This window comes from Staurois parvus, unplaced genomic scaffold (genome assembly GCF_062004578.1).
Source record: "Staurois parvus isolate SC_StPar_1 unplaced genomic scaffold, SC_StPar_1.0 ptg000672l, whole genome shotgun sequence".
NCBI lineage: Eukaryota > Metazoa > Chordata > Amphibia > Anura > Ranidae > Staurois > Staurois parvus.
Window position 1 is genome coordinate 2,892,685 of NW_028318468.1, and position 26,790 is coordinate 2,919,474.

General features: G+C 43.8%; 1 protein-coding gene across 2 annotated transcripts in view; it reads left to right on the plus strand.

The window, feature by feature from the left end:
* Positions 1-3,031: 3,031 nt before the first annotated feature.
* SLC35F1 (solute carrier family 35 member F1) overlaps positions 3,032-26,790 on the plus strand; it is a 427,587-nt gene continuing 403,828 nt past the window's right edge. The window contains exon 1 of one of the 2 annotated variants that reach the window (XM_089652171.1): positions 3,032-3,634. In XM_089652171.1, the coding sequence (XP_089508297.1) occupies positions 3,525-3,634 (110 nt within the window). In that variant the 5' untranslated portion in view covers positions 3,032-3,524. The remainder of the gene's footprint in view (positions 3,635-26,790) is intronic. The other variant, XM_089652170.1, reaches the window with a different exon arrangement.

The window sequence follows — 26,790 nt, forward strand, 5'->3', positions numbered from 1 at the left end:
TGCGGTGGAGTGTAGGGGATGGAAGCTGGACTGTAGGGGGTCAAGGAGGTTGTTGTCGTTGAGGTGGGAGCTTAGGTGATTGTAGACTAAGCGTTCAAGGAGTTTGGATGTAAATGGCGCCAGGGCGATGGGTCTAAGGTTGTTCGGGTCAGAGGGTTCCAGGAAGGGCTTTTTGAATATGGGAGTGATGTGCGTGTGCTTCAGAGGGGAGGGGAATGCTCCAGAAGAGAGGGAGAGATTAAAGATGTGGGTGAGGGAGCGTAGGATGGAGGAGGAGGGAGGTCGTAGGAGTTGTGAGGGGAAAGGGTCGAGGGGGCAGGTGGTGAGGCGGGCTTCGGAGAAGACCTTATTGACCTCCTCGGTGGTAGTAAGGTCAAAGGAGTGGAGTGTTGAGGGGGCTTTAGTGTGAGGGATGTTAGGTGGGGTGGAGGTCTGAACAGTGGTGAGGCCAAGGGAAAGGGGTGTTGAAGGGGTTGCTGTGTGAGAGGAGATGGGTGGGGAGGAAGTCTGGGCAGCGGCGATGTCCCTGCGAATTGTGTCAATCTTGTTTTTGAAGTGATTGGCAATCTCAAGGGCGGTGAGTGAGGTGCTGGGTGGGGGTGGGGGCAGAGAGAGTAGAGAGTTGAAGGTAGAGAAGAGCCGGCGAGGATTGGAGGAGGGGGTATTGATAAGGGTCAGAAAGTAGGCTTGTTTGGCAGCGTGGAGGGAGGAGGTGCAGGTGTGGAAGGCAGATTTATAGCGGGTGAATGCTAGTTGGGATCTGGTTTTGCGCCATAGTCGCTCCAGCGCACGACTGCGTCGTTTCAGAGTTTTGGTATGATCAGTCTGCCAGGGCTGGAGCGGTCAGGGTCTGATGTTTCGTGTGGTTAAAGGCGCTAGCGAGTGAAGAACGGTTGACAGCGAGTTGTTATAGGCAGTCGTGGCCAGGTCAGGGCAGGACAGGGGAAGGATGCTGTCATAGAGTTGATCAGCTGCAGAGTGGAGGGGGGCAGGGTTCAGGTTGCGGAGGTTTCGGCTGGTAATAGTTTGATATTTGGAGAGGTAGGCGTTTGAGGACGAGGAGACAGAGAAGGTAATAAGGTTGCGGTCAGAGAGAGGGAAGGGGGTGTTTGTGAGGTTGTGCAGAGCGCAGAGATGGGAGAAGACAAGGTCCAGGATGTTCCCGTCGGAGTGGGTGGTGGATTGTATGCACTGTGCGAGTGCAAAAGAGGAGGTTAAGTGAAGAAGGGATGTTAAAGTCTCCAAGGATGATGGTGGGTAGCTCAGAGGAGAGAAAGAAGGGTAGCCAGGTGGAAAAGTCATCAAGAAAGCGGGATACGGGTCCAGGAGGCCGGTAGATTACAGCAATCCCCAGGAGGGTTGGAGAGAATAGTCGGATGCAGTGGGCCTCAAAGGAGGAGAAGGATAGAGAGGGGGGGGTTTGGGAGGACACGGAAGGTGCTCAGTGGTGACAGGAGCAGACCAACCCCACCACCTTTACGACCGTTGGGTCTGGGTGAGTGGGTCCAGATGAGACCTCCATAGGAGAGTGCTGCTGGGGAGGTAGAGTCAGTGGCTTGGATCCAGGTTTCCGTGATGGCTAGGAGGTTGAAGGAGCGGGATGCAGTGGATGGCGGTGAGCTTGTTGCACACTGAATGGGCGTTCAGGAGTGCACACGAAAACGGGGGTGGTGGTTTTGGGGAGCAGGGGGGCAGATACTAGGTTGGAGGGGTTGCAGCAGGATGTGGCAGTGGGAGAATGTCTTGTGGGTAAGCGAGGTGGTGGAGGGCCAGGGTTCGGGGAGATGTCCCCCACGGTTAGGAGGAGAAGAAGGGTGAGAAAGGTAGCATGGGAGCGGGATGTGCAGGAGCGTGTAAGTCTACCAGTGGAGGTGTTCGGGTCAGTGGGAGAGTGGAGTATTAGGAGGAGGTAGTGGGTGTCGTAGAGGGGCGAAGGAAGCAGTGAGGGCACAATATGCAGTTGTTTGGGAGGAGCAGAAGGATATAGAGAAGAGATTTTGGGAACGGAGGAGAGGAATATGAGGAGGAGTGGAAGAGACATTTTAGGGAGGTACATGGGGTGGCGGACAGGTGTGGTGGGAGGCTTGGTTGCAGATAGTCTAGCGTGCAGTGGCGTATCTCGTTGCTGTGTCTTCCGGTAGCTAGAGTTATGTGTCTTTTTGAGTGTATGAGGAGCAGTAGGTGTCTTTTTGAGTGTATGAGGAGCAGTAGGTGTCTTGTATAGTGTGTGAGGAGCAGTAGGTGTCTTGTATAGTGTGTGAGGAGCAGTAGGTGTCTTGTATAGTGTGTGAGGAGCAGTAGGTGTCTTGTATAGTGTGTGAGGAGCAGTAGGTGTCTTTTTGAGTGTATGAGGAGGAGTAGGTGTCTTGTATAGTGTGTGAGGAGGAGTAGGTGTCTTGTATAGTGTGTGAGGAGCAGTAGGTGTCTTGTATAGTGTGTGAGGAGCAGTAGGTGTCTTGTATAGTGTGTGAGGAGCAGTAGGTGTCTTGTATAGTGTGTGAGGAGCAGTAGGTGTCTTTTTGAGTGTATGAGGAGCAGTAGGTGTCTTGTATAGTGTGTGAGGAGCAGTAGGTGTCTTGTATAGTGTGTGAGGAGCAGTAGGTGTCTTGTATAGTGTGTGAGGAGCAGTAGGTGTCTTGTATAGTGTGTGAGGAGCAGTAGGTGTCTTGTATAGTGTGTGAGGAGGAGTAGGTGTCTTGTATAGTGTGTGAGGAGCAGTAGGTGTCTTGTATAGTGTGTGAGGAGCAGTAGGTGTCTTGTATAGTGTGTGAGGAGGAGTAGGTGTCTTTTTGAGTGTGTGAGGAGGAGTAGGTGTCTTGTATAGTGTGTGAGGAGCAGTAGGTGTCTTGTATAGTGTGTGAGGAGCAGTAGGTGTCTTTTTGAGTGTGTGAGGAGCAGTAGGTGTCTTGTATAGTGTGTGAGGAGCAGTAGGTGTCTTTTTGAGTGTGTGAGGAGCAGTAGGTGTCTTTTTGAGTGTATGAGGAGCTGTAGTGTTTAGTATCTCGTGCTCTCGGATGGCCGGCGGTCACCTGTACAGCCTACAATGGTGAGGAGGCGGAGCTGTCCAGCAGGGAGCTGTGCTGAAGCAGGTATCGGTGTCGGTGTCGCTGTCAGTGTCGGAAAAGACTACAAGTACCGTGATGCTACAGGGACGGCTGTGTGGTGGGTGTCAGTGTGGAAGTGAAGCCCCCTCTGTTGGCGCTCTCTTGTGGTCTACGTGGGGCTAGGCATAGAAAACGTGTGCGGAGGGGAGCAGAGCCCAGCAGCCTCGTCTCCTCGCACATCGTCGGCGCACACCTCCCTCCTCCAGCTCTGACTGGCGGCCACACAGAGCGCTGGATCCGGGCTCTCTCTGGCTGGATGGTGAGGCGGAGAACAGGAAGGGCTGTGTATGTAGACTGTCCTGTCCGGCATCCCACCAAGTGCGGTACCTGTGGCACAGAGTAGCCGGGCTCTCTCCCTCGTCCAGCTCCTCTCCCCTGGGAGGCAGAAGATGCGCCCTGTCCTCTGAGACTGGAACAGCGATGATTCCCGAGACGTCCAACCATGTCGTGTCCACCATCGAGAACCTGCCGGCCGAGAGCATCTCCAGCAGCCCCGGCCCTGTGCAAAGGATCAGGAAAGTGTTTAACAGGTGAGAGGGGCCCGGGGACAAGTGGGACAAGTCATGGCAAAGTGCGAGCCTCGGCTCCATGCCCTGCTTCTGGATCCCAGCACATCTGTAGAGGGAGAAAGGCATGGCACTAGGCTTCCCGACCAACTTCCATCACATCCAACCTTCCTACCTCCAATGATCTACAGCAGACCTTCACAAGGAGGGAGGATGGGGCAGAATATCTGCTCCATGCCCTGCCTCTGGATCCCAGCACATCTGTAGAGGGAGAGAGGCATGGCACTAGGCTTCCCGACCAACTTCCATCACATCCAACCTTCCTACCTCCAATGATCTACAGCAGACCTTCACATGGAGGGAGGATGGGGCAGAATATCAGCTACATGCCCTGCCTCTGGATCCCAGCACATTTGTAGAGGGAGAGAGGCATGGCACTAGGCTTCCCGACCAACTTCCATCACATCCAACCTTCCTACCTCCAATGATCTACAGCAGACCTTCACATGGAGGGAGGATGGGGCAGAATATCAGCTCCATGCCCTGCCTCTGGATCCCAGCACATCTGTAGAGGGAGAGAGGCATGGCACTAGGCTTCCCGACCAACTTCCATCACATCCAACCTTCCTACCTCCAATGATCTACAGCAGACCTTCACATGGAGGGAGGATGGGGCAGAATATCTGCTCCATGCCCTGCCTATGGATCCCAGCACATCTGTAGAGGGAGAGAGGCATGGCACTAGGCTTCCCCACCAACTTCCATCACATCCAATCTTCCTACCTAAAATGATCTACAGCAGACCTTCACAAGGAGGGAGGATGGGGCAGAATATCTGCTCCATGCCCTGCCTCTGGATCCCAGCACATCTGTAGAGGGAGAGAGGCATGGCACTAGGCTTCCCCACCAACTTCCATCACATCCAACCTTCCTACCTCCAATGATCTACAGCAGACCTTCACATGGAGGGAGGATGGGGCAGAATATCAGCTACATGCCCTGCCTCTGGATCCCAGCACATTTGTAGAGGGAGTGAGGCATGGCACTAGGCTTCCCCACCAACTTCCATCACATCCAACCTTCCTACCTCCAATGATCTACAGCAGACCTTCACATGGAGGGAGGATGGGGCAGAATATCTGCTCCATGCCCTGCCTCTGGATCCCAGCACATCTGTAGAGGGAGAGAGGCATGGCACTAGGCTTCCCGACCAACTTCCATCACATCCAACCATCTGTAATGCCATCCTTCAGATGACGTGGAGGCGCTATGCCTCCACTTCATCTGAAGGATGGCATTACAGATGGGTTTTATTATGGGATTTAGCTGGAGCAGTCTATCTCAACCTTTTACCCCAGAGGAGCTCTCACAATCGTTTGGGGTTAGTGGAAGAATCCCTCCTACATTGGTGGGCTGTGGGAAGAATGGTGTCCTTATATTTGTGATCAGTGGGTAGAATCCCCTTTACATTGGCGGTCATTGGGAAGATTGCACCCCTTATGTTGGAGAATAGTGGGATGAATTCAGCCCTTACGTCGGTGGTTAGTGGGAAAAAATGCCCCCTTACAGTGGGAAGAATGCCCCCTAAACACTGTTAACCAGTGGTAAGAATTCCACCCTTAAATTGGTGGTCAATAGAAAAGCTGCACATCTTACATTTAGGAGTTGTTGGGAAGAATTCTCCCTTACATAGGTGGTCGGTAGGAAGAATGCCCCTAATACATTGGAGACCAGTGAGAAGAATTCCCTTACATTTGGGAAGAATGCCCCCATTATATTGGTGGTCAGCGCGAAGTGTCTTCCTTACATTTGTGACCAGTGGGAAGAATGACCCCATTACATTGGTGGTCAGTGGAAAGAATCCCCCCTTACATTTGTGCTCGGTAGGAAGAATGCCCCTAATACATTGGAGACCAGTGGGAAGAATTCTCCCTTACATTTGGGAAGAATGCCCCCATTATATTGGTGGTCAGTGTGAATAGTGTCCTCCTTACATTGGTGACCAGTGGGAAGAATGACCCCATTACATTGGTGGTCAGTGAAAAGAATCCCGCCTTACATTTGTGGTCGGTAGGAAGATTGTCCCTAATACATTGGAGACCAGTGGGAAGAATTGTCCCTTACATTTGGGAAGAATGCCCCCATTATATTGGTGGTCAGTGCGAATAGTGTCCTCCTTACATTGGTGACCAGTGGGAAGAATACTCCCCTTATATTGGTGGTCAATTGGAAGAATGCCCTCTTTACCTTGGTGGTCAGAATGTCATCATTACAGACAGCTAAAGAAAAAAGGATCATTAGCGTCAAGTTGCTGACTCTTCTAAGTGGTGTTGGACACAGATCATTACAGGCACCATCAGATAGGTAGTTACATCTCAATGAACCCTTAGCAACCTCTGGAGGAACCCTAAGGCTCCATGGTTGAGAATGGCTTTATCTGGAGCCTAACTAAATATGTAGCCAAAACGTTCAGGGTTACATTAGCTCTCCAATCTCCATCTCAAAGACAAATCTTTTCATGATACAGAATACTAATTGCTGTCATAGAAATCTTGAAAAGGTACCCAAACTATACATTCCTGTTATCCAAATGTGTGTGTCGAATGCTTTTGCTAGCTACATAAATAACAGTGCACCCAGCCCGCTCCAGGCCCCATAGCAGTCACACGGTCTGCTATGGCTATAGCTACAGCCTTAAAGTACAACTATAGATATCCTAGGGTATGCAGGTATAGGACTTTAAGCCATTGGGCAAAGATCATTTTGCAAAATGCTGTAAGCCATAGCAACTATTGAGAAGTCACTTTTCATCCCTAACTAATCTAAATTGAGATTTGCTTGCTTTGTGTTCCTATGGTATTAGTTTATTAATATTATAGAGTCAAGCAGTATTTTGCTGTACACAAGCAACATGCACCTAGTGCAAATATATCTGTTTTGGAGTAACAGCAGTGTGTCCAGTAATTGCTCATTAATGCTGATGTCCTGGAGTGTCATTTAGCAATGTAGCACCCATCATATGCTACCTTGTGAAAATAGGTGAGGAATTTCCTCTTCTTTGCAAGCTTTGTCCTATTCATAGTAACCGATCAATACGAGTTCAGGTTTACCCAGTCTGATTACATGCTGCAATGAAGGATGGCTTTCCTTGAGTCAAGCGTCTATTAGTCTTGAATCGTTTTGTTGGTGAAGGTAGCATGTCGCCTTTATAAGAATGCCACTTAGGATTCTTTATTAGGACTGAAGGGAGAAATCAAAGCAGTGCCAGTTGTAATGTAAATTATTATTCCTTAATATTTTAAATATTTGCACTGTAGCAGATATATTACTAGCAGTAGTAATTTTCTGTTTGTACATACCCATTACAGTAAAATGTTAATGAAATTTTCATTAATTTGCATCTCACGCAAGAGATTTTGCCCTTGTTCTAAGGCTCCATGCACACTAGCTTAAAATAAAACGCTGCTCCTGGAGGAGTTTCGTGTTTGGCCTGTAGAAACAACTAATGTCCTACAATGCCTTGAAAAAGTATTCATACCCCTTGAAATTTTCCACATTTTGCCATGTTACAACCAAAAATGTAAATGTTTTTTATTGGGATTTTATATGATAGACCAACGCAAAGTGGCACATAATTGTCAATACTTTGTAGAACCACCATTCGCTGCAATTACAGCTTTGCACATCTAGAGAGTGACATTTTTGCCCATTCTTCTCTGCAAAATGGTTCAAGCTCTGTCAGATTGGATGGAGAGCATCTGTGAACAGCAATTTTCAAGTCTTACCACACATTCTCAATTGGGCCATTCTAACACATGAATATGCTTTGATCTAAAGCATTCCATTGTAGCTCTGGCTGTATGTTTAGGGTCATTGTCCTGCTGGAAGTCTCAAGACTTTTACAAACTCTTAAGAGGTTTTCTTGTAAGATTGTCCTGTGTCTGGCTCCATCCATCCATCTTCCCATCAACTCTGACCAGCTTACCTGTCCCTGTTGGAGAAAAGCATCCCCACCACATGATGCTGCTACCACCATGTTTCACAACGGGGATGGTATGTTCAGGGTGATGTGCAGTTAGTTTTCTGCATCAAACAGCATTTTGTTTTTAGGCCAAAAATTAAAATTTTGGTCTCATCTGACCAGAGCACCTTCTTCCACATGTTTGCTGTGTCCCCCACATGGCTTATGGCAAACTGCAAACAGGACTTTTTATGGCTTTCTTTCAACAATAGCTTTCTTCTTGGCACTCTTCCATAATGGACAGATTTGTGGAATGCATGACTAATAGTTGTCCTGTGGACAGATTCTCCCACCTGAGCTGTGGATCTGTGCAGCTTCTCTAGAGATACCTTGGGCCTCTTGTCTGCTTTTCTGATTAATGCTCTCCTTGCCCGGTCTGTCAGTTTAGGTAAACGGCCATGCTTTGGTAGGTTTGCAATTGTGCTATACTCTTTCTATTTTCGGATGATGAATCGAACAGTGATCTGTGAGGTGTTCAAAGCCTGGAATATTTTTTTTATAACAAAACTCTGCTTTAACCTTCTCCACAACTTTATCCCTGACCTGTCTGGAGTGTTCCTTGGCCTTCACAATGCTGTTTGTTCACTAATGTTCTCTAACAAACCTCTGAGGGCTTCACAGAACAGCTGTATTTATACTGAGATTAAGTTACACACAGGTGGTCTCTATTTACTAATTAGGTGGCTTCTGAAGGCAATTGGCTCCACTAGATTTTAGTTAGGAGTATCAGAGTAAAGGGGACTGAATACAAATGCATGGCACATCTTTCAGATATTTATTTGTAAAACATTTTGAAAACCATTTTTCGTTGTCCTTCCACTTCACAATTATGTGCCACTTTGTATTGGTCTATCACATTAAATCCCAATAAAATACATTTACGTTTTTGGTTGTGACATGACAAAATGTGGAAAATTTCAAGGGGTATGAGTACTTTTTCAAGGCACTGTATGTATCCATGCACTATAGGTAGCCTAGAGGCAGCCTTTAAGCTCAGCAATTAGAGGCAGCAAAAAAACCTTTCTGCTTTGCGCTTCTGAGAGCGTTTTCTGGCAAAAAAAAACAACAACCGCTAAGCACTAGTACAATAAATGCTCAAAATTAGCATTTTTTAAACCAGTGTGCATGGAGCCTAAATCCTCCCAGTATTATTTCCCTTTCTGTTATGCATTCTTTGTAAGCTTGAAAGTATTTATTCTATCCCCCTAATGCTTACCGAAGACAGGCAAAGCAGATCTCTGATTTATTGGTCTGGTTTATGTCAAATTTGTAAGTAAAAGCAATGCAAATAAAGCATAGCAAGTATCTGTTTGTGACAAAATAAGAATAGAGAACTGCTAATTTACAGAGTTTTATTTCACACTCAGTTTTCCCAGTTCCATGTGAATTGTGAAGTAGGTGCGCTATGATGTCACCCTAAGCACACAGGACACAGGGAAGGAATAGCTCAGATCCAGGGCTCTACACATAATTGGCAAAACCTGGTATGAAATAGTTGTTTTTCACCCATTTGTACGCCTATTTGGGCTGATTTACAAAGACGGTGGAACAGAACGCAGGATCAGCCATCCAGAATAAACAGTCACGCTTTGCCTATTAAATAGAACAATAAATGTAGTTACTTTCTCATCTCTTTTGGTTTTGCATCAGTTACCTTTGTACCTGTCTTTGTTGTCTGCTGTAAAAATGTGTTGCATCCGATGGTTTGATACACACAATTATGATTAACACTATTGCTTGCAGTGCTGAGGTCTGAGTTTGATTCCTACAAATACAAGAATTGTTTGTTTGCACTCCATTTCCTCCCTGTACTCAATATCACACTGTTAGGTTAACTGGATTGTACCTACATTTGTTTTAGATCAGGTGTATCCCTGTGACTGGTTTATTACATTGTAATGTCTTCTGGGAGCATGATTGATTGGTATGGTTCTTTGTACTCTGCAACACTGCAGAACATTGTGGACTGTATAAATTAAAGATATGCTTGATTGATTTTGCTTTGTGCTACATAATGCTAATGTGAATGCATTTTTAAAGGCTCACCATATGATGACCCCACTCTACTCATCAGCTGTAGGGTTACCCCATAAATTGTGGGGGATAGAAATATAAATCAAACTTGTAGCATATGATTAGCAGGCACTCTTTGCTGATATGTACTTGTACAGAGTTTGTGCACCTCCACAGTGTGCAATTTCGAATACCCAAAGATCATATGCAAATATAGACTTTCCTAAAGTCAGTATTCTCATAGGGCAGGCATGTCCAAAGTCCGGCCCGCGGGCCATTTACGGCCCGAGGGTCGGTTTAATACGGCCCTCCATGTCAGTGTGTCAGTGTGTCTTATGGAGCGAATATGGACCGGTCCGGTATTTCCACTGCGGCCGTGTCAGAATACCGGGCCGGCCGCTCAGCTCTGCAGCGGGACCTTACCTGTTCCTCTATCCAGCGGTGCGCTGTCTTCCCGGCTTCTGTAGTGTGGGCGCTGGGCATGACAGCCGGGTGCCAAGTGCGCATGCGCAAGAAGCGGTGCTTTTTGTGAATGGTAAGGCGGTACCTGGGACACATGACAGATCCCAGAAGCCGCCGGACCAATCACAAAGCGCAAGTGCTTCTCGCTCATGCACACTGGGCACCCGGCTGTCATGCCGAGCGCCATTACAGAAGCCGGGAAGACAGCGCGCGGCTGGATCGAGGAACAGATAAGATCAAAGAACAACTGCGGAAGTAAGAGTGGCTACCTGTCAAATTCAGGTACCCGCTCCCCACCTCCCCAAAGGTCAGCAGTCATCTGTACTGTCCGCAGTCTCTGGTCATCCCTGTGCTGTCCGCAGTCTCTGGTCATCCCTGTGCTGTCCGCAGTCTCTGGTCATCCCTGTGCTGTCCGCAGTCTCTGGTCATCCCTGTGCTGTCCGCAGTCTCTGGTCATCCCTGTACTGTCCGCAGTCTCTGGTCATCCCTGTGCTGTCCGCAGTCTCTGGTCATCCCTGTGCTGTCCGCAGTCTCTGGTCATCCCTGTGCTGTCCGCAGTCTCTGGTCATCCCTGTGCTGTCCGCAGTCTCTGGTCATCCCTGTGCTGTCCGCAGTCTCTGGTCATCCCTGTACTGTGTCCGCAGTCTCTGGTCATCTCTGTGCTGTCCGCAGTCTCTGGTCATCCCTGTGCTGTCCGCAGTCTCTGGTCATCTCCTGTACTGTGTCTGCAGTCCATTAGTTCAGAATTTTTTTTTTCCTGTTTTCTGCCTCTAAAACCTAGGTGCGTCTTATGGTCAGGTGCGTCTTATACGGCGAAAAATACGGTAACTTGGCATAAAATAATTTATTTGCATTTAATTGTAATGGTTCAAAGAATGTTTGGAAAAATGTTCGGCCCTCCACCATGTTCACTTCATCCAATCTGGCCCTCTTTGAAAAAAGTTTGGACACCCCTGTCATAGGGCAAGGAAGGCCTTCCCAGTGAATAGCTCTGCAGGGGGGCGTGTCAGGAAAAGTCTGATCATTGGATGAGAGCAGACTGAGTTCCCAGCACAGCTAAAGAACAGACTGCACTGTGCTCTCATGAGGACTAGTGTGGTCAGATTTAATAGGCAAGTAGGGGGACTGACAGGTCCACCAGGGATTTCACACAAAGCAAGCAATACAAAGTGAACAGGATACTTTTTCATACAGGTACATGGTACAGCATTCACATGTCAGGAATGTGAAATGTTGGGTTTACTTGTTGGGTTTAGCCTGGAATTCTGACATTTTAGTTTTTTATAGTAACCTGTTCCATATTCCCCAGTGTGTGGTTAATTAAATATGGGGTTCACTTCTGTGAAGTGTTGCACATTAGCCCCGAGTTTCTCACATGCATTGATCAACCAAAACAGGTCAGGCACAGAGAGGAGGTTAAAGTGTTACTAAACCCAGGACTCTGCATTCACTATACCTAGTCTCCCACAGTACACACAACATGGAAATGCAATTATTTTAGTAAATATAAACTGCTAAATACATTTTCTCATCAGCAGTTAGAGCAGTTTTGTGACTTCTGTCAGTGCCCAGCAGAGCACTGGTTAAAGCTTGTAGAAGGAGTTTTCATTCTCCTCTCACTGTCCTGTGAGAGTGCTGGACCCCTGACCCTCTGTCTGGACGGTGCTGATTTGCCCTGTGCTGATCACATGCACCCTCCCAAACAAAAAAAAAAACACTCTCTAGCAATACACACCAAACTGAGCATGTGCAGCTAGCCCCCAAGGCTCTGTTCTATCAGGAGATGAGTCAGGAACTGTGGAAAATCAGAAAAGACAGGATTAAACATTCTTTTTACACAATGTAGAGGGTTAACCCTTTAAGTTCCACAATGAGTATAACAAACATGCTTTACTGCATATACAGATTGACTTTACTGTTGTGGGTTTAGTAACACTTTAAAGGGGGGAGGGGGCAGAGGAGTGGCTTACTTAAGGGCTGTGTGTTTAAGTGGATGCACACAGCAGCCGCTCTGGTCCTGGCTGGGATCACACCCAAGGGTGGCTCTCTAGGTCTCTGCAAAGAAAAGGAGACTCCCTGAATATGGATGGTGGGAAACCCTGAACTGCCCAGCAAATTGTGGGGCAAAGGGCCAGTTATTAAATAAAGACACTGCAAACACTGTACCTAACACAGCATTAGAAATAACAAAGGCTTTAATATCAATTTAAGATAATGCATTTTTACAAATTTATTTTGCATCCATTTCATTTTCATTTTATTCCAGAATCACTTTGCATTGCATTTATTCACATGAATGTGTTTAACAAAAAAGTCCATGATGCTACATTTCTTTTAAGCACATTACAATGCGACACAGTGGTATGAACTAGGCTCACTGGAATACATTGTTTCTTTTTATAGAATGCTTTGCTACGTGTAGAGCTGTGATTATATTTTATTGTATGATCTTGGGATTGTAGAATGACAATAAATCTCCTAAAGCATATGTAAACCCAACATTTTATATTCCTGATATGTGCCTGCACTACCATGTACTTGTATGAAAAAGTATCCCGCTCTCTTTGTATTGCTTCTGTGAAATCCCTGGTGTTCCTGCCAGTCCTTCTGATTTTTTTTTTTATTAAAGACTGACTACACTAGGCAGAAGAGTGCACTGTGGTCAGTTCTCTAGTTCTAATGTGCTCTACAATGATCAGATTTCTGCTCACACTCCCCCCCTCCTTCCCACACACAGCCATTCACTAGGAAGTTAAGTGTAATGCTGTTTCTCCTCCCCAGCTCTCTCCTCTCAGCTGCATAAGGAGCTTAGAGGGAAAAACAAAGGCAAAAAAAGTAGTTATAATGGTTTTTATGTCCACACACAAATGTTTTACCTTTTATTTCTATTTTACACTGAATGGGTTCTTTTACAAGTTGAGGGTTTACATATACTTTAAGGTGTGAATTGAAAAATGCACCTGACCGCATCTGGCGTGAATGAGCACCCCACATCTGTATCGATGAGGTGTCACTTTAACAAAGTGGTTAGCAAGTTGTGGTCAGAATATGTTTCAAGTAAGTCTATTTTGGCCAATTCTTGTAATCAGCGTTAGCCTGACTGTTCTCTATTGGGTATTGTTAACTAAGTAGCCTCTTTATTGTATGCTTGAGACAAGTAGCATATATGATATATAAATAATATACAGAAAGAAATGATTGTGTTGTTCTTTAACAGAACAATACAATCAAACGTATAAATCAGTGATGAGAATGATCGTACTCATTGGGCTTATAATAGCTAGGTTGTAAAGAATATGTTATCGATGAGCTTCCAGTAGGGACTTAATTTATTTAATTGGTGGCCCTTGTATACAGCAGTCTAACATTGCCTACAAGTAAGAGGTGGCATATTCTCCGATCACCCGAGTGCAATCATAAGAAGCACTGTAGTTTAAATTAAAAATCATTCCACTTCAGGGCAAGCTTGGTCCTCTTTGCTAAGCTTGGATACAGCTACTGTAGCTTTTCCAAGATTGTATGAATTCCTTCCAGGCAATAATGGGGGGTTTGTTAAGATCTGTGAGAGATGGCCATTTGTACTGTAAAAGGAACATAGGCTAGTAGTGATTAATGAACTGTCCAGCCTGAATGTGCTTTTTCTTTGTAGCTGTGAAACAGGAAACACAACAAGTATTGGACTTAAAGGGTCTTAACAAATGGACCTCAGCTGTACACTGACATGGTGACATGTGTCCTCAGAATTTCCTGGTGCCTCTCCCAGACACATGAATGAAATCACTTAAATGATTTAGATGAACTTAGATGTCTAGACGGGCTTAGTCCATCGCAGTGTGATTACCAAATGATATCCTGCTCTGTAATTTCGGGGTAGCATGTCATGTTTAATATTTGACTGAATGATCATGCACAGAAAATTGTGTGAGTTTGAAAATGATGGGCTGCAATATACAAGAACAAGTGCTGATGCATGTTTATTTTGTGTGTCCAGTGGAAAATTAGAACTATTTACTTATGTGTTTTGTTATAATAATATTAGGAAGCTATAGTAAATAGAAATGCATGTTGTATGGCTTTAAACTGAATTATTACATTGTTTGTGCTTAGAACCTTCAGAAAACACCGCTGTATTATTATATAAAACGGAACTCTCACTGCTTTGTTGTGTAGAGTAATGTAAGTTACAAAAAATAATTGCATCATTTTTTTTTTTTGTTAAAAATCGTTTTCTCCTTTGTTCATGTTTTCTCTCCCTGCACTGGACACATACTGTAGACTCATTGTCAGGGGCAGACTGACAACTAATGGGGCCCCCGGGCAATAGGGGATCATGGGGCCCCTGTGTCCTTGCTCAAACTAAAAAAATCCTATGAAAAAGGTACCAGGGGCATCTCATGGGGCCCCCTACTGACCTCGGGCAGTGCCCGAGTTTCCAAATGGTCAATCCGCCCCTGCTCGTTGTATGAATATCCTGTGGACATGTGTCCCCTCCTACAGTGACTGATTGTTGTAATTTTACTACATTGACTATGGTAAAAAGTACCAACGCAATGTGCAGTCCAAATCGGGTACACACAGAAAATTGATGACAGCGTTGCAGCAGAATTCAGTAAGTATTGTCAATCTAGGAGAAGAAACACACTGAACACAGAGGGTCAGTGTGAATAGTAGGGGGTTCTCCACTGCATACATTCATAAAGGGCATGCTCTGATTGGACAAATTGGAGATCTTGACATCACTGCTCCCTCCTCTGCATCTCACCCAATCAAAGATGTTCTAAAAATGGTGGCAGTGCCACCCTCCTGTTGTCAGTGTGCTGAGGGTAAGCCGATCGCACAGTACCCAAAGATGACTCAGAAGATTGCAACTGTTATTGTAGTAGCATCAACTACTACAGTGATATTTGGCTTCTCACTGGCTCATCTGGTATAGGATAAGGATATGCCAGCATGGACCAATGTAAGTAAGCAATACAAATACCGCCTTGAGATTAGCTTTAATTGAAAATCGGAAAATAAAGGGTTACATTTTTTTGACATCTCAGGAACATATACAACAAGATATTTGGTTTAAGTGTATGGGTTTAGATAACCACTTTAACCACTAAGTTACAGGGCACTTATACCCCCTTCCTGCTCAGGCCAATTTTCAGCACTGTTGCACTTTGAATGACAATTGCGCAGTCATGCAACACTGTACCCATATGAATATTTTATCATTTTTTTGTGACAGATAGAGCTTTATTTTAGTGGTGTTTAATCACCTCTGTGTTTCTCATTTTTTCTTAAACCAAAAACCACTGAAAATTTTAAAGAAAAAAAACAAAGTTTTTTCTTAGTTTTTGTTATAAAATTTTGTAAATAAGTGATTTTTCTCCTTCACTGATGTGCACTAATGAGGCTGCAGTGATGGACACTGATAGGCTGCACTGATGGACACTGATAGGTGGCACTGATGGGCACTGATGAGGAGGCACTGGTAGGTGGCACTGATGGGCATTGACAGACATCACTGATGGGCACTGAAAGGCAGCACTGACTGGCACTGATAGGTGGCACTGATGGGCATTGACAGACAACACTGATGGGCACTGAAAGGCAGCACTGATATATGGCATTGATAGGTGGCACTGATAGGCGGCACTGCCTGGAACTGATAGGCGGCACTGACTGGCACTGTTAGGCGGCACTGATAGGCAGCACTGACGGGCACTGATATGTGGGACTGATGCACACTGATAGGCGGCACTGACTGACACTGATCGGTGGCACTGATTGGCGGCACTGATTGGCATTGATAGGTGGCACTGACTGGCACTGATGGGTGACACTGAAAGGCAGCTCTGTTGGGCACTGATATGTGGCATTGATGTGCACTGGTAGGCACTGATATGTGGCATTGATGTGGCACTGGCAGGTGGCATGGATGAGCACTGAGAGCTGACACTGATGGGCACTGACAGGTGGCACTGCTGGGGCTACACTGACCATCAGGGCACACTGATCATCAGTGCCCTGATAAGTGTACATGTCCCCTCCGAGGAATGCCGATTACCGGCTCTGCTCTCCTCTCAAGCTGTCAGCGTGACAGCTCGTGAGGAGAGAAATGCCGATAACCGGCATTTCCCTATTTACATCGCCACACTGCGTGCTCCCGGAGACGCGCATGCCTAGTGAGAATGGGAGGACGTCATATGACGTCCTCCCAGAGCAAGAGAACCACCTTGCACCCGTCATTGGACTATATAGCGGGCGAGAGGCGGTTAAAGTGGTTGCAACCGGTCTACATAAGTTGGACTTATCTATCTGCAGTTTTCTGTCCTCTACATCCATTGAAAGTGCTGAATTTATAAAGTTTGTAGAGCTGTCAAAAAAAGGTTTGAAATCTGAAGTTAAACAATGCAGAGGTCAGTGAGGAGAGATCTGAGAGCTGATTGGAAGGAAGGGACACCCCCCTCCACATAGTTCACAGTAACAGAGCAGAGGCTGGCAACCTGGTGGAGTTCCATCTCTGTTACCATTTTTCTTTTGCTGTCAGGAAAACTTGTCAGAAGTAGTTCATGCTGATAGCAGAGGAACAAAGCAGAAGACAGAAATTACACTTAGTGCTTTTAATTGAGACAAGTACTGTACACACTATAGAGGGATATGCTTTGTTCATATTTCATATCAGAGGTTTACAACCACTTTAAATTACAGACTTATGCCTTTAGAATGAAAGGCCAGGTTTGGACGTTTGATACCAGACCTAATGTAGAGATTTGATTTTCTTTGTAATTTGGATGATTTCACTCTTCTGCCTTCTAGTGTCACGTTTACACATAGGTAGCGTTCCACTTTAGATGTGTAAGGTGGGTGGACCTTAATAATTCTATCCATTTACACCGACTTCTCTCTACCATCTGACATCATAAAATGACAGAAAACAAGATACAACCTCGTAACGGTGTCTCATGGTTCATTGTGCAGGGTTGCTGTATCATTCAATAAATATGAGAGAAATGTGGAAATGGTATGATTATTTTTCATCTGGAAAGTGCTTATAAATATTCAGCATTCTGCAGTTTGCTTTTCAATTATCTTGCAGAATCATTGCATAGCATCCTGCAAACCCATTACCTACAAATAGAGAAACAGTAGGCATTTTTATTTTTAATGAAAAAAGAAAATCAGCGCATAGCAGAGGACAAAATTACAAGGTTCCACCATAAATAACCCTTTTGGAGTGCATTGCACTTGTTGGTCCTTCATTTAGTTCAATGGTGGAAAAACCGAAGTACTAATCTAGAGCAACCAATCAGAATTTACTTTTTGAGCTGGCCTGTGGTACACTACGGGGCGTTGATTGATTGTTGGGGATCACAGCATCTCAGCATGCTTATTGATGTTTGTTATTAGATCATGTCTATTGATTTATCCAACATCTATGAAAATACTTTGAGAAGTACAGTTTTATTGTGGCATTACTATCACAAAAGCAGGTGCGGCTATACACAAAATATTATATAAATAGAGTTCTAATTATTTTCTTGAAAGTTTTTTTTTCATTCATGTTTTTCATGTCATTGTAAATATAGATACCATGTGCTCCAGATTAGCCATTTTACCAGTCTCTACAACTTTCTTTAGAATATTTCATTGAATTTTTGCAATTAGATCATATTTGGTGTTATAGGTTGTAATAATAATAATACAAGTATTGTATGTAGGCAACACAGTATAAACTTTTTCTATTTCTAGTATTTTGATGGTTATATCTGCTTCATCCCGTTAGTCCATTAGTACACTGAACAAGATTAACAAACTCAATGTGGCAATTATGAGGACCCATCCATGCTAACCAAGCGAGAAACTTTTTCAGCAATGTTGCCCCATCCTAACCATCTGTCAGAATCTTGAAGTGTATGTGTATATATATATATATATATATATATATATATATATATATGAAACATTCTTTAGTTTTCAATAGAATAGGAAAGGGGTACATCATTTGTCAAGACGAAGTGATAGTAAAACACTACAAAGTTAGGGAAATTCCACTCTGAGGCCTTGTTTGCACAGGCAAGTCATGGTTTTACCGATCGCGAAGACGCAAGTTGCCGTGACCAGTGGCTATGTTAGTATATATCACCACAGTGGTGGCGTGGTGAGAATTATAACACTTGTCATGTATAGCGGAGGGATCTGCTATCAAATGTGACCCATTCAAGTGTATGGGACCGTGACACAACCACTCTGCAACAACGTGTAATGCACACAGTTGCAGCATAGTGCTGCAGGCTTTAAGTGGTTAACACAGGCAGTAAGGATGGGACATATTGCCTCACAGCTGCAAGTCAAATGCAGTACACGCAGCCTCAAGTAAATGATGCCTTCGCCAAAGGTGTCACTATTGGAAGATTCCCTTCTCCTCTTGGTCTGGTGACAACTCTAAAGTTTTGAATTCATTTCTGCATTGGCAACAATGGCCGCCGTGACAGGGAGGTTGAATCTACCAATCCAGGATACTGGCAGGAATTAAAACTTGACAAAAGCCTGACTCATACTGGGACTCATGTTACAGGCAATTGTCATTAGTACCCTGCCCAGGACCCTACATTCACTATATCTGGTCTCTCACAGTACACAAAACATGAAAGTGCAATTATTTTAGTAAATATAAACTGCTAAATGCCTTTTCTCATCAACTGTTAGAGCAGTCTTGTGACTTCTATCAGTGTTCAGCAGAGCACATGTTAAAACTTGTAGGAGGAGCTTTCTTTCTGCTCTAGGATAATGCAGAAGCCCTGACCTCTGTCTGGACAGTCCTGATTGGCTCTGTGCTGATCACATGCACTCTCCCAAGAAAAAAAAAACCTCTCTAGTAATACACACTAAACTGTGCATGTGCAGAGTGTCTCCACATGATATGTCCTATCGGGAGATAAGAGGGGGGAGACTGGAAGAAGGGTAGAATCAGAGAAGAGGGGGACACTGGAAGAAGGGGAGGATCAGAGAAGAGGGGGGCACTGGAAGAAAGGGAGGATCAGAGAAGAGGGGGCACTGTGAGAAGGGTAGGGTCAGAGAAGAGGGAGACACTGGAAGAAGGGGGGATCAGAGAAGAGGGGGACACTGGAAGAAAGGGAGGATCAGAGAAGATTTTCATAATGTCTACCTTTACATGTGCTTTCATATCATACCTCCCAGTTGCATGTCTACTAGGACATTTCTTGTAATTTATCACAAATCATGCTGTTTCTGGTCAAATTGTGTATTCCGGAGGTAAACCTTTAAATAAAGAATTTGAAAAAAATCAAAAATAGGTTCAATCAAATACTAATCTATCTAAAACTTAAAAGAAAAAGGTTTAGGATATACATACACTTAAATGTACTCTCTTGAAATATACTTTGAGGTGTATAAGGAGAGTATTGCCTACTCATAGAAGTATTGGTAGTATTTTATTTAGAGAATGCTGTACTGTATCAGTCTGACTACCTTTTGTCTATAATCTGGTGAATCTGCATCACACTGGTTTGTGGTCCCGGAACACTGGTATTAAAAAATGTACAGTATAAGGCTCCATGCACACTGGGCATTGTAATAATGCTGGTAGTATTAGCTGTGTAAAGTCATGTTAAAATCGCGTGTTTTGAGCATTTTTGCATTAGCGTTTAGCCGCTTTTTACTGTGTTTTTCAGCATTAGAGCGTTTTTGCAGCTAAAAAACTCTACAAACCCACTAGTTCTGGGGTTTTTCCAGCCAAAAAACTCCCCTGCCAAAAAACGTTGACTACAGCCTATGTGTGCATGGACACAGGATAACATGCTGGGGGTTTACTGGCTGTAGAAAAAACCGTCAAAAGCCAAAAACAGCAGTAAAAACGTCCAGTGTGCATGAGGACTAATATGTTTATCACATTCATCAACATCATTCAGTCAAACCTGCCTTAGAAGCTTTAGTATGGTTGGAAGCAAAGAGGTAGAAGACATTATACAGCATCTTATTGCTCTCCTAATGATCAATTTTGGAGTGGTGTGTACTTATTCTAAAGAGAATTGCACATAAATCAAATTAAAGTAAACTTAGTGAACTTTTTACCTTTAGCACAGTTGTTGCATATGCTGGATTGTATTTGTAGCTCATTGAAAGCTTGCACTTGTCTGGAATTGAAAAAAAGTACATATACTGTGCTGCCATGGTCACTGGCATGAAGAATTGTGTATGTCCAGAAATAGCTAGTATATTACGACACCCCATATTGCAATGATTGCCCACAAATACTGTATAAACTATTTTAGATGTTATTCAGCAGCATGTATTATGCCCAGGAACATCTCAACAGCCCAGACTGCAGAAAGCCTTAATACTGAAAATTTGCAAATCCCTGAGCACCACTTTTACAGATCATTCCTTTTTTCTCTTCGCTGTACTTTGTTGACTTGTATAAAATGAATTACAGTTGCAGGTATATGGCACAGAGCACGTTCTTGTCACAGTCTGGTGTATAAAGCTGATCTTAAGATTTGACTGGAATTCCACTTTAAATTTAACCATACTTAAAGTGATATTAAAGGTAAAAATGTAAGATAAAAAAACAACAATCATGCTATACTTACCTGCTGTGCGCAATGGTTTTGCACAGAAAAGCCTTAATCCTCCTCTTCTCGGATCCCCCCCGCTGGCGCTCTTGGCTCCTCCCTCCTGTTGAGTGCCCCCAGAGCAAGCCACTTGCTCTGAGCGCACTTGTGCATGCTCACTCCCGAGCACCGCTCTGTGTGTCCATAAGAAACACAGAACGGGCCTCAGCCCCATCTCCCACTCCCTTCTCACTGGCTGTGATTGACAGCAGCAGGAGCCAATGGCTCCTGCTGCTGTAATTGAGCCAATGAGGATTTAGAGACCTGGGAGAGCAGCTCTCATGTACAGTGCTGGGTCGCAGTCATGCTAGGGTAGGTATTTGGGGGGCTGCGGAGCTGCATTCTGAAAGTTTTTCTACCTTAATGCATAGGGCAGCACAGAAGCTAAATGGTCATCACTTCCACCTGGCAGTACTAGGGTCGTTGGTTCGAATCCCAACCATGGCACCACCTGCCTGGAGTTTGCATGTTCTTTCTGTGCCTGCGTGGGTTTCCTCCAGGTACTCCACAGTCCAAAGGCATGGATCCTGTCTAAATTAGCCCCGGCATGTGTATGTAGGAATGTGAGTTAGGAACTTTAAATTGTACGCCCCTTGAGGGTTGTATATATATAAATCGCTGTGTAAATTGACGTCGCTATAATAATAATAATAAATAATAATGCATAGAATACATGAAGGTAAAAAAAAAGTCAGTTTTAGAATCACTTTAAACCTGCCCCCCCCCCCCTTCTAAACCTATTCTACCCTGTAGAGGAAAGATATCTATGCTTCCCTATTCCCTTGGTGCTCCAGTCCGGTCATATTATGGGCTCCCAGCACTGGCTTCAGTGTAGAAGAGGGACAGATGACAACGGATGCCACATAGTAAGCCTATGGGTGACGCCATCGCCCAGGTTCTGCCGCTATTGGCCACAATCCCCCCTCTTTGCTGAAGTCGTGTGCTGTAGAGATCAAGTGACCAAACTGGAGCACCCTCAGAATAGATAAGTATGGGCATCTTTCCTTTACAGCGTAGTTAGAATAGGCCTAGAATGGGGGTGGAAGCAGGTTTAAAGTAGAATTATAGGCAATATATTTTTTTACACTTGGGTAGAGTAAGGGAGGGTTATAACCCCTGTAAGATTTGTTTCCGCTATCTGTATCCCATTGCAGAGATTTCCTTTCAATTCCTGTCCCATAGCCAAACAAGAAGTGATAGGAAATCCCTGCAAATTAAGGGAATTCTTTGGGGACCCACAGGGTACCAGAACTGGGGTCCCCTTTGGAAGATTTCAACTGTATTACATTTCTAGGGACAACCCAAATTTTTTCATTTTCTTTCACTTTCTATGATAGCAGTAAACAGAACAAATAGGATTAATCTCCCTAACAGGGACACAGACAGCAATAAAAACTGACAGGTGTTCTAATCCATCTCCCCTCTATGTAAAACTAAAAAAAAAAAGGTTTTGCCTTTTGTTATACTTTTTAAGTAGAGTTAGGATTTGAATGCACTTCTACTTTAAGGTTGGTATGCCAAGTTATGCCCAATTCTACTGAAGGACAAAGTTCAGCTCAGCTTAGTATGCAAAGTAAGTCCAGGTTGGCGCTCTGACATTTTGAGCCCTAGTGCTCACAATGGCTTTTGTCCAGAGATGATGCTATGTTCAGATTATTTGTATAGGCTCAGAGATGTGTCAGAAACTATGGTACTTATATATAGCTTCTCCCTAGATCATATATTGGTGATAATGTGTTCATTTAAGTATAATTCTACCCAATATGTCACACCATAATGAATACACAGTTGCTCATTAAAGGTCATTTGCATAATTGAACCTATGAGTAGTACTAGCATCTATTATACAATTATCTTTTATTACTGCACTCCAATAATTAATATTGCTTAACACAGCTTCTTATTCACAATATTGTTAACTACACCTTTCATTTGTTGCACACTGCATCATTGCTTCCTTCAGGTTGCCCCAGGTCTTTCATAGTCCTAGCAATGCCCTTGCACAGCACGACTTCTTCTGAGACCCAAAGATCTCATAGTTAGCCTATAAGATCCTGAAACCAAAACTCATAAAATCAGTATAACATCTCAAAGCTTTCCAGTGTTTTCAAAGTTTTCTCTAGCACACCGTAGGAGAACTGAACCCCAGTGCACTCAGGTGTCCTTTATGACACAGAGAATAGCTGTGATTCAGAGGATTGCAGCTACTCTCTGGTCATTCACAGTTTATGACACTCAGGAGATCAGCGAGGAGCGATGTCAGCCCTTCACTGGAGATCTGTGTTCTCCCTCCAGATTCGCCAGCTCAGAGCTGGAGAATCGGAGGAACCGCAAACTAAGCAGCGATAATTTACCTCTGCTTCGTAAACTGATCTTTTACTGTAATCTCGCGAGATTATAGTAAAAGCAGCCGTTTTCCAGCGTTTGTAGACCGTTCTCCCTTCGTTCGGAGAACTGATCTACACCGCTTCATAAAAGGCATTCACAGGAGAACTGTGTTCTCCGAGAATGCTGGAGAAATGAGCAGCGATCATTTACCGCTGGTTCATAAACGGACACCTTAGTATGCAGAAAATAATCTCCTTTGAAGTAGGAGCCCTGGCATCCTGACTTGAAATATATGCCTTAGTATTGACTAAAGGTGCACTGATGGATGCAGATAAAGGGATGGAGAGGTGTCAGGGTTCCATCTTTGGAGCTGAAGGTTGCCATATGGCTCGCCACTCTATTCAGCCACCAGAAGTAATAAAAGGAAGCCCTGTATAAGCTCTGAGTCACTGTATCCTAGCCTTCTAGGTCTGAGTATTCTCTCAATTCCCAGTTGGTCAGTTAAAAGGCATCCGCACTATCACATGAGAATAAATGGAAAAAGTCCAATGCTCCTCCATAGCCAAAAGTACCAGGTATTTTCTTTTCTCCCAGAAACTGAAAGTAATGGAATGCTAAGCTGACTTTATAGGTTTAGATTCAGTACAAGTATGCTTGAAAGCAGAGCTGTTCAGAAATCAAATTATTCTGGTTGTCCTAATTACGAGATCTGCATATTGTCAGGCCTCACAGCCTCAGAAGGAAGACAAAATTGTTTACAGGTTATACTAAAGCTTGTCATAAATGTATTGATATGCTTGTTCACTAAAGTGATTGTTTTGATATTCTAATCAAGTCTAAATTCTCTATTGGTTGCTATGACTAGTTCTGTGACTATTGAAAAATGAAAGTTTATGGATTCAATAGAAATCTATGATAGTTTAACAACCAGAATCTCTTTTTATTTTTCCAATAAATCTTTTTGGTTGAAATGAACCAAATATATGATATAGGTAGATATTTCTCTTGTGTTGTGTAAAATGCACATTTCAGTAATCCAATCAGACTTTATAGTCAATCATATGTATGGCCAACATCAGAGACTATAGCAGCTCTGCCTTGAGAAACCATTGAAAAATTTGTGTTCTGCATTTGAGGTCTGATTACAGTGAAATGATTATTGTTAGAATAAGGGGTATAATAGGATAGATTCATTTTGTAGAAAATATCCCAGACTGGGGCTTGAAGCTTTAAATATGTATTGATCTGGTCTCTGATAGACTGTGAAACTTCTTTACCAAAAATTATCACAGTATAATTGATGTGACAGATTTTCTCTAAAATAACTACTAAGTGCAGCCAAAATATAAAACACAAAAATCAGCACAAGGGACATAACTTGCAGTCAGTAGGATGTTTCCCTTGTGCTGATGCCTCGTCTCTTAGGTGAAATACTTCTCCATTTATGCCTCCCCAACCCCTGTTGCCATAATGTTCCAGTGTGGTGGGGGTTAATAGAACTGTGGGAGCTGTCACAGGCTCTCATCAAGAGTGCTTGACTATGTCTTCCCTTTCTGCTCAGCCAGTCATAGAAACTGTACTACAGTTCTATAAATGAAACAAGAACTATGAATGTAGGATGATCGCATGAGGTCTACCCCCTCAATTCATAGAGCCTGATTAATTCATATAAGCTATAGAACCAGCTGCTATGAATGGATCAGCTGAGCGGAAAAGGTCAGGCATTGTCAGGTACTGTTGATGAGAGCCTGTGACAGCCCTTTAGTTCTGTTAACCCTCACCACACTGGAAGATTGCAGGGGTGGTGCTGCATAGACAGAGGAAGATATTAGGTTTACACCTATGCAGGTTACTTTTGAGCTGTTTCTGCATTGCGTTTTTGCACCTGCATTTTTGCCGCGTTTTTTACGCATTTTGCAGGGTTTTTAAAAAAAAAAATGTATTTTTGTTGTTGCTAGGCAGATTCAAAAAGGCATCAAAAACATGGCAAAAATTCAGCAAAAACGCACTATATGCTTTTCTGCAGAGTTTCCACTGAAGTCTATAGAACCAAAAATGCAACTTTGTGCGTTCAAAAAAGGTCCCTGACCCTTTACATAAAATGCACCAGGTGAAAACGCACAGATGTGAACATGTCCCATAGGAAATCATGGTAAATGGACTGTACTGCATTTCTGCAAAATGCAAAACGCTGCAGAAAACACTTAGGTGTGTACCTAGGGCAGGGGTGGGCAAACTGCGGCTCTCCAGCTGTTGCAGGACTACAAGTTCCCTCATGCCTCTGTAAGTCATAGCTGTAACTCTCAGTTTTGTAATGTTGCAATGCCTCATGGGAAATGTAGTTCCACAACAGCTGGGGAGCCGCAGTTTGACCATCCCTGACCTAGGGTAACAGAAGAGGCATCAGCACAAGCGAGACAGCCAAACTGACTGTAAGTTACGTCCCCTGTGTGGATTTTTGTGTCTGTTTTTTATTTTAGTTGCACTTAGGCTGTAATTGTTAAAAAAAACTCATGAACTAAGAAAACCTCCTTTTTGTTTTGATGTTGTTAGCCAGGGGTGTGAAACTGACGGCCCTCCAGCTGTTGCGAAGCTACAAGTCCCATCATTCTTCTGCCTTTGGGAGTCATGCATGTAACTGTCAATCTTGCATTGCCTAATGGGACTTGTAGTTTGACAACAGCTGGAGGGCCGCCAGTTTGACACCTGTGTTGTAAGCAATGGATTCACCACGGGAAGATGTTGTAGGAGGTGTTGATTTGTTTACATTTTTGCAAGCTCAGGTTAGTAAATCAGCTGAGAAACGTGGAGTCATTACTCATGGATGACAGATAATGGCTTAGCTCTTCAGCTCCCAAGTATATTATGCTATTTCTTACTACAAAACAGACTTTTTCTACGTTTTGCTGAAATATGACACCTGGCTCAGGTCTTTCCCATATTTGTATACTGCTGTGCATTCTCTAAGCCTAGCAAATGAAAGTTTTGGAGCAAATAAATGGTGTTGCCTTTACCAGTCAATCATGGAAAGTCAGGCTGAAAAAAGAAATGTCCTTCAACCAAGTTCAACCAAAGAAAAAATACAAAAATGAAAGTGCCTTGCGTTTCCTGTTTTGTTGCATTGCAATAAAATAGACTTTTGAGGCTTTCTACCATGTGGTGGACACAGCATGCCTGTGACTTTGAATATTTTTTATTGTGGCATAAACAATAATTAAGTGAAAAAAGAGAATGCATTAGTGTGCATATTCACCCTCAAAACTTTATAGAGAAGACATTTTTTTTTATGGTTGAACTAGATGGACGTTTTGTCTTTTTTTCAGACAGACTAACTATGTAACTATGTAATATTTGCCCTAATTACCATTGCAAAGCAGTGAGTGTGCATAGTCACTCCCAATACTTTGTAGAGCCACCACTTTCTTAAATTACTGCTGCAAGTCTCTAGAGGTACATCTCTATTAGCTTAGCACATCTAGCCACTGGGATTTGTTTCCTGCTGTTCAAGGCAAAACTGCTTCAGCTTCATCAGGTCAGATGGGTTGTGTTGGTGTACAGCAGTTGCCATGCCACAGATTCTTAATTGGATTAGGGTCTCGGCTGTGACTGGGCCATTCCAAGACCTTTACTGTAAGTGTTTTCCTATAAACCACTCCAGTGTAGCTTTAGCAGTGTGTTTAGGGTCATTGTCCAACTGGAAAGTGAACCTCCACCCAGGTACCAAATATGTGGCA